General features: G+C 38.5%; 1 protein-coding gene across 2 annotated transcripts in view; it reads left to right on the forward strand.

Moving 5' to 3' along the window:
- Positions 1 to 12,617, forward strand: part of Acbd6 (acyl-CoA binding domain containing 6) — a 145,047-nt gene that overhangs the window by 122,308 nt on the left and 10,122 nt on the right. Inside the window, exon 7 of one of the 2 annotated variants that reach the window (XM_070034115.1) lies at positions 7,510 to 7,540. The exons of the other annotated variant lie outside the window; for it this stretch is intronic. Coding sequence (XP_069890216.1) covers positions 7,510 to 7,540 — 31 coding nt within the window. The remainder of the gene's footprint in view (positions 1 to 7,509; positions 7,541 to 12,617) is intronic. 2 annotated transcript variants of the gene reach the window in all.

A 12,617-nucleotide genomic window follows, 5' to 3' on the forward strand; every position in this document is an offset into this window, starting at 1 on the left:
CACAAATACATTTTAACCTTCACAAGGCAACATTGTCATTATCATGGTCTATAAAGTTTGTGAATTCTTTTTTTTTTAATTTTATTTTATTTTATTTGAGAACATACTGTACAGAGGGGTTACAATTACATGGGCAGGATAATGCATACATTTCTTACCAAGCATTGCAGCCTCCTCCTTTGTTTACCCTTCACCTCCCTATTCAGCCTCCCCCCTCCCCCCCACCCGATCATACCCCCCTCCCCCCCCAACATTGTAAAGCTGGTTTTGACATGACATTTTGTACTTCTCATTGTTGCAACAGGTCCACCTGAATCCTTAAACGACTTGTGAGCTTTGACAGTACAATTTTTTTTTTTTTTGTCGGTCCTGGGGCTTGAACTCTGGGCCTGAGTGCTGTCCCTCAGCTCTTCAGCTCAAGGCGAGCGTTCTACCACTTGAGCTACAGCGCCACTTCCAGTTTTCTGGTGGTTTATTGGAGATAGGAGTCTCACGGTCTTTCCTGCCCGGGCTGGCTTTGAACAGAGATCCTCAGATCTCAGCCTCCTGAGTAGCTAGGATTACAGACATAAGCCACCAGCGCCTAGCTAGTACAAGTATTTCTTCCACATCAAGTGATACTTACATTTCTTTCCTTTTGTTTAGTGTAAGCTGTTCCCTCTTTCCCTCTCATTCCTCCCTTCCCATCGCTGTTTTTGGGTTGCTTATTCATTTCAGTGGAGCTTATGGTCATTCTTAATCTTTAAAGTGTTGTATATAGTAGCATGTAATGTTTTTCATGCTAGCTGCATCTGAATAAGATGAACCTAAGAGCAGTTTGTGGGCATATGACATAGCCATTCTTTAGTTTCAGTTGCTTACGTTGTGCTTGTTTTACTGCAGTCCTTTTCTCTTCAGCAATTTTCTTATGATGTGAAAGTCAATGCAGTCATTTTAGCTGCAGTTCTCAAAGCAAACTAGTTCTTAAGAACATTGTTCAGATACAGATGTGAATCTATTTAGTTCCCTTAGAAGGATGAGGAATCAATAGAGGCTAACTTTGAGTGTTTTCTTTTCAGTAGTTTGCCTGTCCTGTTTGCAGTGGTTACTTATAAATTTGCATGTCATCTGTTGAAGGCATCTCTTTCTGTTGCAGTCTATTTGAAAACAGACTTTTCTGCACTTAAGAGTATGGCTGAGAATCTCAACTTTCCATTTGATTGTAGGTGTGTGGTTATTCATTCAGGTGAAGTTTTTGGATCAGCTCGAGTAACTTAGGAGTGGAGTCTCTGGGATCTCTAAATGCATGATCATGTCATATGCAAAGAGAGGGAGAGTTTTACTTCATCTTTCCGTATGTGGATCCCCTTTATATTTGCATCTTGCCTTACTGCTCTAGCTAAGCATTCTAATACTATATTGAAGAGGAATAGAGAGAGCGGACATCCTTGTCTCATTCCTAAATTTAGAGGAAATGGCTTTAGCTTTTTACGATTAAGTATAATGCCAGCTGTAGGTTTGTCATACACAGCCTTTATTATACTGAAAAATGTTCCATGGATTCCTAGTTTCTCCATAGTTTTCATCATAAAGGGGTGTTGGATCTTGTCAAATGCTTTTTCTGCATCTGTTGAGATAACTATGTGGTTCTTGTTCTTGCTTCTGTTGATGTAATGGATTACATTAATTGACTTGCACATATTGAACCAGCTTTGCATTCCTGGAATGAGTCCTGTTTGATCATAGTGTATGATTTTTTTTAATCAGTTGTTGAAGTCGATTGGCCAGAATTTTGTTGAGAAGTTTTGTATCGATGTTGATCAAAGAAATGATCTATAGTTCTCTTTCTTTGATAAGTCCCTGTCTGGTTTGGGATGAGGGTTATTCTGGTTTCATAGAATGAGTTTGGTAGTAAACTTTCACCTTGAATTTCATTAAAGAGTTTGAGGAGTATTGGTGTGAATTCTGCTTTGAAGGCCTTGTAGAATTGAGCTGTGAATCCATCTGGTCCTGGGCTCTTCTTGGATGGGAGGTTTCTTATTGCTGTTTCTGTTTGGATGTTTGATATGGGTGTATTTAGTTGGTTTAAGTCTTCTTGGTTTAGTTTACGCATATCAATATTTGCTAGAAATCGTTCCATTTCTTCCAGATTTTCAAATTTATTAGCATAAAGATTTGAGAAGTATTCCCTTATAATGTTCTGAATCTTGAGGACCAGTGGAATAGAACTAAAGACCCACAAAAGATCCTGCAGGCCTATAGCCATCTAATCTTCGATAAGGGAGCCAAAAAAAATAGGGTGGAGTAAAGGAAGCCTCTTCAGTACATGGTGCTGGCAAAATTGGTTAAACACCTATAAAAAACTAAAGTTAGATCCTTATATATTACCCTGCAAAGAATCAATTCCAAATGGATCAAAGACCTTGAGATAAAAGCAGACACCCTGAAAACTGGGAGAAATTTTAGGACTCCTTGTCACAGGCCGAAATTTTTTAATAAAGACCCAGAAACACACACGCACACACAAATGTTGGAAAAATGGGATTACATTAAACTTCAGAGCATCAGCATGGCAAAGGACATAGCTAGCAAGATCAATAGAAAGCCCACAGATTGGGAGATCTTCACTAGCCATACAACAGACTAGGACCTCATATCTAAAATATATTTAGAACTCAATGAATTAAATCCCCCAAAAACAAATCTCTGATGAGGAAATAAGAATGGCCAGTAGACATATGAAGAAATGCTCAACTTCTCTGGCCATAAAAGAAATGCAAATTAAAACAACATTGAGATTTCACCTCACCCCAGTTAGAATGGCTATAATCAAGAAATCTAATAACAGCAGATGCTGGAGGGAATGTGGCCAAAAGGTAATGCTATTACATTGTTGGTAATAGTGTAAACTTGTTCAGCTACTCTGGAAAGCAGTATGGAGGCTCCTCAGAGGACTACACATAGAGCTCCCCCTATGATTCAGCAATTCCACTTCTGGCTATTTACCCAAATGACTACAAACAAGGCCACATTAAAGCTACCAGCACAACTATGTTTATTGAAGCATTATTTACCATAGCTAAGATATAGAAACAACCCAGATGCCCCTCAGTAGATGAATGGATCAAGAAAATGTGATATATATATATTCATATATATATATATATGGGCATGTGCGTAACCACACACGCACACGCGCGCGCGCGCACACACACACACACACACACACACACACACACACAATGGAATTACATGCTTCCATCAGAAAGAATGGCACTGCCTCATTTGTAAGGAAATGGAAGGACTTGGAAAAAATCATATTAAGTGAAGTAAGCCATACCCATAGAAACATAGGTCCCATGGTCTCCCCTATTTGTAATAGTACACATCTAGGATAATCTTAGCAGATGAGCAGAATACCTTAATAGCTATATACATATGACCATATAAGATGATGCTAAGCAAAATGAACTCCCAAGACATGAATACTCGAGGTTTTTCTTTATTGTTGTTCTCAATATACTACGTGATTTCTTTTTTCTTTTGTTTTCCCCCCTATGGTTTATCCCCTGTTGTCACTATATTTGATTTTGGTACCCTGGGTTATTGTATATATGTTTATCTGAGCTAGGGAAGGGAAGGGGAACAAACAAAATGGTGAGACAAAGTACAAAGGGGGGAACTTATGCAACAGCAATACTCACAAGACAGTATGTTGGAAATGATCTGTACAACTTGGGGGGCTTGGGAAAAGGGAAAGAGGGAGAAAAATTAGGGAAGGGGTAACAAGTTAGACAAGAAATGTACTCACTACCTTACTTATGTAACTGTAACTCCTCAGTATATCACCTTGACAATAAAATTTTTAAAAATTAAAAAAAAGGGGCTGGGAAGGTGGCTCAGTGGTAGAGCGCTTGCCTTGCATGCATGAGGCCCTGGGTTCAATTCCTCAGCACCACATAAGCAAAAAGAAAAAAGCCAGAAGTGGCACTATGGCTCAAGTGGTATAGCACTAGCCTTGAGCTGAAATGCTGAGGGACAGCGCCCAGGCCCAGAGTTCAGGCCCCATGACTGGACCAAAAAAAATATTAAAAAAAAAAAAAACTGGCCAGCACTCCTGTAACCTAGCTACTCAGGAGACTGAGATCTCAGAGTTCACAGTTTGAAGCCTACCCAGGCAGGAAAGTCTGAGGCTCCTATCTCCAATTAACAACCTAAAAACCAGATTTAGAACTGTAGTTCAAAGCAGCAGAATACTAGCCTTGAGCAAAAAAAAAAAAAAAAAAAAGCTCAGGGAAGGCTCCCAGGCCCTGAGTTGAAGCCCCTCAAACTGCCTCATTCTCTAAAAATGCCAATCCAAAAGAGAAGTTAGCCCAAAACCTGTAGCTGAAGGACATATATCTAGCAAACTACTTCAAAACCTGACTTTTTCAAACTTTTAGTTTTAGCTATCATCTGTTTAGTCACAGATCTTATAGAGAGGTAATACATTTTAACCACAGAAATACCTAAAATTGCTCAAAACTACATTTACTAACTCATAATTTTTACCACTATTTTCAGTTCTTTTCATCCAGTTTGTTTCAGTGCTTTTCTTTTATGTATTGGATAGAAACACTATTTTGGGAGGGGGGCCAGTTCTGAGGCTTGAACTCAGGGCCTGGGAACTACCCCTGAATTTTTCCTATCACTTGTGCCACAGCTCCACTTCTGGCTTTTTTCTTAGTAGTTTATTGGATATAAGAATCTCATGGACTTTCCTGCCTGGGCTGGCTTTGAACCATGATCCTCAGATCTCTGCCTCCTGAGTAGCTAAGATTACAGGCATGAGCCACCAGAGTCCAGCCTGGCTAGAAACACTATTTTTACACAAAATTTGTGTTTTGAGTGTCAAATCACCACTGGATAGGAAAAAAAAAATTCTCTTTAGCCATGTCATGGAAAAATCCAACCCTATAATACAACTCTTTTTTTTTCTTAACTACATCTCTACAACAAGCATTAGTGGAGATGGTGGCTCAAATGTGACGTAAATTAGAGCATCAGTCATTAGAATCATAAAGAAATCCAGTAACACTCAAGAGAGTTTTCTTTTTTTTTTTTTTGGTCAGTTGTGGGACTTGAACTCTGGGCCTGGGCACTGTCCCTCAGCTCTTCAGCTCAAGGCAAGCACTCTACCACGTGTTACCGTGTTACCGCTTGAGCCACACCGCCACTTCCGGTTTTTGAGTGGTTTATTGGAGATAAGAGTCTCATGGACTTTCCTGCCTGGGCTGACTTTGAACCTCGATCCTCAGATCTCAGCCTTCTGCGTAGCTAGGATCACAGGTGTGAGCCACCAGCACCCGGCTTAAGAGAGTTTTCTGTTACAGAAAACAATTTGGAAGCATGGTATATATAGTATACAGACATACGTGTTGGGGGGAAGGGGGAAAGGCAGGCATCTGCACAAGGCATTGCCTAGGGTTGAGAGTCACCTGAGGCTCTTCCAAGTTCACATGGCTTTTGGCAGAATCCATGTCCTTAACTAATGTAGCAACTTGTTTCTTGCAAAAGGTCCAAGTTCCTGTTGTTTCCACAATAGGCCTAATTTTAATGATCAAAAATATCAAAACTAGGAACCTGTGGCTCACACCTATAATCCTAATCTTCTCTCAGGAGTCTGAAGTCTGAGGATTGTGGTTGAAAGCCAGCGGGGGAAAGGAAAGTCCATGAAACTCTTATCTCCAGTTAAACCCAAAATGGGGCTGCAGCTCAAGTGGTAGAGCACTAGCCTTGAACAAAAAAGCTCAGGGACAGCACCCAGGTCCTGTGTTCAAGTCCCAGGACCAGCACAAAAAGAAAGAAAGAGGGGCTGGAAAGATGGCTCAGTGGTAGAGCGCTTGCCTTGCATGCATGAGGCCCTGGGTTCAATTCCTCAGCACCACATAAGCAGAAAAAAAAAAGCTGGCTGTGGCGCTGTGACTCAAGTGGTAGAGTGCTAGTCTTGAGCTGAAGAGCTGAGGGACAGTGCCCAGGCCCAGAGTTCAGGCCCCATGACTGGACCCAAAATAAATAAATAAAAAAGAAAGAAAGAAAGCAAATTTTGAAACATGAGAGAAGACATGATATTGTTTTTGAAAAGTCGGAGGGTAGTTTTTTTAGTTTAGTGAAGAACATTTATAGCTATGCAAGTCCAGATCACTATTCTTAACTAGGAATTGGCAGTCAATGAATTGGGAGATAGATGAGCAAAAATAGATCATAAAATTAGACAGTATTCTGTGCTTGCAGGTGACAAAAAGATTAATTTGTCTAGGGAGCAGTTGTTGCCTTATTTACAAAAGGCAGGGATATAGCTGGAAAGACAAAAAACCAGAGTCTCTCTATCTCTAACCACTACCTGGTTCTCTGTAAATGTTTCATTCTCTCCTACTACAAATGGATTTTTCCCAAAAGTGAACATTGTCATTTGCAGTTTAGAACTTATATCTTTCCATTGTTCTTATGACAAAATATACTCAACAAAATTTGTCCTTTTTAAGTATACAGCTTAGTGGCATTATATTCATTTGTATTGTTGTGTAACTATCACTCACTGTCATCAACTGAAACTTTGCACTGGTTAAACACTAACTCCCATGCTTCCCTTCCTACCCTGCCCACCCTGTTAATGACTATTTTACTTGCTTTCTCTATGAATTTGATTTCTCTGGGTGTGACATGTAAGTAGAATCATACAATATTTGCCTTTTGTTTCTGATTTATTTCACTATACTCTAATTTTGCTCAGAGTAAATGACCTTCCTGACACAGTTCCATCCCATAGTCCATTTTGAAAAATCCTGAGAGAAAACTCTTTAATTTTTAGTCATGGCTCTGATAGCACACTTGCTTCAAGTTCAAGATGGCAACGGATTCTGTGATCTGTTGTTTGGGTTACATAGCCATCTTAAAAACTTCATCAAGCCCCTGCTTTCTCTAAAATAGTACCTCACACTACTCAAGTGCCTAACTCTTACTTTTGTTGCTTTCGTTCCATGCATTCACCACCTGAGCCTTGTTTCTCAGTTCTGTTTAAGATAGGGTCTGCTATGTTGTCTACACCTGCCTTGAAATCATGGGCTCCAGTAATTTTCCTGCCTCTGCTCCCAAGTAGTTAGAATTATAAGCATGTATCACAGTACCCAGCTTACTGCCTAGAATATAAGATTTCTAGCATCAGAGGTGTTCTCTATCTCATTCATGTCTGTGTTCCCAGTGCCTGGAACCACCATGACTAGGGACATTATAGGAACTCATAATATATTTTTAATTAGAAACTGGACTGGAGAATACATACTTAGTGTTTATTGATAAAATGAGCATAACTATATGAGCTGAGTGCCGGTGGCTCCACACCTATAATCCTAACTACTTAGTAGGCTGAGATCTGAGGATTAAGGTCCAAAGTAAGCCCAGGCAGAAAACTCTTAATTGACCAGCAAAATAGTTTTCATTATCCTTGTCTTTTTGTACACTTCTAAAATGTATTACTCATTTCTTTTACAGGACAATGAAGGCCAAACAGCTCTTCATTATGGTAAGATATTTTATCCAACCTAGCAGAAATAATAACTTTTGCTGATGATCTGTTAAAATTCCTACAGATGCAGTCACACTAAATTAAGCATTTCTGTACCACCATCAGAAATAGCGATTCCTTCAGCCCCCTGTTGAAAATTCATATTTTATAATTGGTATTGTCAGCGATATCTAAAATGCCAGTCATTATTACAGTAGAATCTATATCTCTCCTATAAGAACTACTTCCTTTAATGTACAGTAGTTCCTTTATCTGTAGGTTGCTTTGTTTTTGCTGTTTTAACTACCATTGATCAACTGTGGTCCAAAAGTATGAAATGTTCTAAAAATTATATAAATAATAATTTTTAAATACCACACTGTTCTGAGTAGGGGATGAAATTCTACACCATTCTTCTGTAGCAACCTGGAACATTAATCATTCCTTTGTCAGCCTATTCATGCTGCATTCACACATTTGTTGCTTAGTAGTGGTCTCAGTTAATCAGATCAATCAGATCACAATGCTTGTGTTCAATTGACAGTTTAATAGTAGTCTAACATATCACAGTATTTGGGGCATTCCTGTATCTTATCATACAGGCATTGTGTCATTTCATATCATCACAAGAAAAATGATGAGTGCAGGGTAATAAAATACTTTGAGAGAAACCATATTTAAATAGCTTCTTTATAGTATATAGTTATCATTATTTTGTTTTGTCGGTTATTGCTATTAATATCTTACTGTCTCTAATTTGTAAATTAAGCCTTACCATAGGTAGTATATGTCAGAAAAAGTGTACATATATAGGATTTGATACTATCTGAGGTTTGCCAGTAGGTTTTGGGTGGCTTGCTATACAACAACAGATAACCAGGACAACTTACCACTCATGTAAATCAATATGAAATAGATTGAAGTTAAAACAAAAAAGAAAACATTTAAACATTTAAAAATATACTGAATATGAAATGTTTCTTTCCAAAGTACAAAAAGTACATACTATAAATTTTGATAATTTGACTATAAGTTTGAAACTTCTATAAAACAAAGCAAAATAAAAATGCAAGCTAAAGACAAGAAAATAGTATAATGCAGATAACCTTCATAGGCTTAGTTTTTACAATATAAAGAATACATCTACTTAGTCAATGATAATAACAACCCGTAGAAAAATAGCCCCCCCCAAAATCAGTGATCAATTAACAAATGAAAAGACCCATATAGTGCACAAAAAACAAGAAAAGATTATTAACCTCATCTTATACTTATGAAGAGCTACTTGCCAGCAGTCAAATTAGCCCAACTTCATTGTCATAGGCAAAAGACAAAGAAATTCTTGCATCAGAGACTAAAATCTTATTATCTATAACACAATAAAAAAAATAAGCTTTTTCTTTTTTTTGGTCATTTACACCTGCCTCCAAAGTTCCACAGGAGTGGTACAGAGAGACTCAGGTAGACTGCATGCATTATGTATTGTAGCTTAAGAATCCTAATCTTTTTTGTTTTGTTTTGTTGTCAGTCTTGGGCTTGAACTGTGGGCCTGGGTGCTATCCCTGAGCTCTTCAGCTCAAGGCCAGTGCTCTCCCACCTGCGCCACAACGCCACTTCTGATTTTCTGGTGGTTAATTGGAGATGAGTCTCACAGACTTTCCTTCCCAGGCTGGCTTTGAACCGCAATCCTCAGATCTCAGCCTCCTGAGTTGCTAGGATTACAGGCATGAGCCACTGGTGCCAGGCTGGAACCCTAATCTTAAGAAATCTTTTATAATGAGCTGCAAGAAACCTGCCTGATTCTTGCCCTAATGAACATATTTTTATTATGCTGGTCAGTCGATAAGTCTGCTTCTGCTCTGGACAGAAACACTATCCCTTTTATGTTTATGCGTATGAATCCTCTACCACTTGAGCCACAGTTCCACTTCCAACTTTTGGTGCTTAATTAGAGGTAAGAGTCTCATAAACTTTGCTGCCCAGGCTGGCTTCAAAATGCTATCCTCAGATCTCAGCCTCCTGAGTAGCTAGGATTACAGGTGTGAGCCACCAGTGCCTGGTTAGAAACACTATCTTTTTTTTTTTTTTTTAGAAACATTATCTTTTAATTGTCCAAGGCTATTCAATGTACAAACATGTTTGAAAACATAGTCTAGAACAAAAGCTGTCAGTACCTCTGCTCATAAAGTAAGCAGAAACATGAGAGACACTTGGAGAACTGTCTGCAAACAGCATATTCATATTAAAATATTTAGATACAACTTCACATTGGCCCATCGGCAGCATGTAAACATCTAAAATATTAGGACTATGTGGAGCATAATGTGGAGCAACAAGAACTGATACATTGCTGATACAAGTGTCAACTGGTACAACTAATTTGAGAACAGTTTAGCAAAATGTAGTAAGGCAAACATCTTTTTTTTTCTTTTTTTTTTTTGGGGGGGGGGGTCCGGTCGTGGGGCCTGAACTCTGGTCCTGGTCTCTGTCCCTCAGCTCTTCAGCTCAAGGCTAACACTCTACCACTTGAGCCATAGCGCCACTTCCAGCTTTTTTTTTTTCTGCTTATGTGGTGCTGAGGAATCGAACCCAGGGCCTCATGCATGCAAAGCAAGCGCTCTACTACTGAGCCACCTTCCCAGCCCGGCAAACATATCTTAAAATCCTGCAATTCAAGTCATAGGCATATGCCTTACTGCAACATTGTTTGTAATAGGCAAGATCTTGTTTTCTATATTCCTCTATTGATGCAAAATATATATACATATATACACATATATAAAACATTATACATGTTAACATATATTATTTTTATATTACTATTTATATAATTAATGTTATCATATGTGAGAGATATAGGTGTATTTATATATAATATCAACAGCTTTGAAAGAACTATTAATATGTATATGTACATGACTAGGGGCCCAAAATTCAATCCTGCACCACAGAAAAAATGTATATATACAATACAGTAAAGGCTAATCTTTAAGCTTCTGGCTTTAAAAAAAGCTGTCTATAAAGTAACTATTGTTTTTCCCATTTTATAAATCAGGGAAGCAAAACCCAAAGGGATTAATAAACTTTCCTGAAAAACCATGAATTCAAACCCACATCTCTAGATTTACTAGACGTGAGACCCTTCCAAGCCTCCTTCCATAGAACTCATTCTTCAGACTTGTTCTTGTGGTGTATCTGTCATATGGCTCTTCTTACCTTAACTTTTTTTTTTTTTTTTTTTTTTTTGGTCCGTCCTGGGGCCTGAACTCTAGGCCTAGGTGCCGTCCCTCAGCTCAAGGCTAGCACTCTACCACTTGAGCCACAGTGCCTCTTCCAGCCTTTTCTGCTTATGTAGTGCTGAGGAATTGAACCCAGAGCTTCATGCATGCATACGAGGCAAGCACTCTACCACTGAGCCACCTTCCCAGCCACCTTCCTTTAACTTTTGGCTCCAAAAGGAACATTTCTCAGCCACCCCTGTATCTATGATGCTGTTCTGAAATAAACAAGCATATAAGTCAGAGAACCACAGAGTCAGAAAAGAGAAGAAACCTTTCACTGATTGTAAGGCCTTCAGCACAAAATCCAGGGCTACTCTTCTTCTGATACCTTCCTTCAAGAAGTTTATTTCCTCTTACTCCAAATATGAGTTGTAAGGTCTGGAGATCACCCCTTTGCTTACAAAGTCAACCCCTGCCATTGCACCCACATGTTCTAGTCATTTCTTATTTTCATCCCTTCATTCCTTCTTTCCTTCATTCAGACATTTTTAAAATGCATTCTCTGTGGTATGTGATGTTTTTTCCTTTACTTTTCCTTACAGAAAATGTCACAATAGCTAAACCAGACAGTTATGTGCCCATGAGAGTCTAGATGAGTCATTCTGTCATTCCTGGCTAAGCACAAGGGGTGACTGACTTTATGGATGTGGGAACATGTCCATTTAAGTTTGATATATGTAAAATGCATTCATAGATAGTAACAGAGTAAGGTTTTTAAATTTTTTATTGTTAATATAAAAGTGATTACAGAAGGGTTACACTTACATAAGTCAAGTAAAGAGCACATTTCTTTTTGGAAAATGTTATTCCTTCCCTTGCTCTCTCCCAGTTTTCTTTCCCATTCCCACCCACAAGTTGTATAGCTCATTTTCAACGTAGTGTCTATTGAGTGCCATTACTACACTTGTTTACCCTTTGTCCCTCCATTTCTGTGCCGGGATCCCCTTGCCCTCCCAAAGACACAAATGAACAAACAAGACAAAAAGAAAGGAAAACATCAACAAATAAAAAAACTTCGTTTCCATTCCCTGGACAGAGTAGGTCTTTTTTTAAAGCTCTTTCTGACTGGTTTTATAGTAAGTTATATTTTCTGTGTACTAACTGAAAAAAATCTCTAAGCTATATTCCTAAGTAAAAGAATTAAGACATAGAACAGTATATACATAGTGAGTTACTATGACTAAATACATATTCACTAATAGGTATGTAAGATATCCTTGGACAGTTATACAAAAAGCCAGTAATATTGGTTGCCTAAGGGAAAAATAGTTGTAAAACTACAATATAATAATAATATAGAAACTTTTTCCTTTTTCTGTTTTTTTTTTTTTTTTTTTTGTCAGCCTGGGCCTTGAACTCAGGCAGGGCTTGGGCTTCTTTTGCTCAAGGCTAGCACTCTACCACTTGAATGCCACTTCTGGCTTTTTCTGTTTATGTGGTACTGAGGAATCGAACCCAGAGTTATATACATGCTAGGCAAGCATTCTGCCACTAAGCCACACTGCCAGCCCCTAGAAACTTTTTCCGATAAGCTCTTTTGTTAATTTCTATATTTGGAGTCATATGTATTTATTTCCTGTATGAATTAAAACTTACCATGAGTTTTTTGTTTTCTGTGTCCTGTAACTATCCTTTGAGTTTTATTGGGGGAAGGGGCAGTACTTGGAATTGAACTCAAGGCTTGCTAGACAGTCTGGCACTCTTCTACTTGAGCCATGCCTCCAGCCCTATTTTGCTATAGTTATTATTGAGGTAAGGTCTCACTCTATGCCCAAGTCAGCCTGCATTGTGATCTTCCTTTTGTTTTTGCCTAC

The sequence above is a fragment of the Dipodomys merriami genome, unplaced genomic scaffold (assembly GCF_024711535.1).
Source record: "Dipodomys merriami isolate MVZ:Mamm:240054 unplaced genomic scaffold, mDipMer1.0.p SCAF_24, whole genome shotgun sequence".
Taxonomy (NCBI): domain Eukaryota; kingdom Metazoa; phylum Chordata; class Mammalia; order Rodentia; family Heteromyidae; genus Dipodomys; species Dipodomys merriami.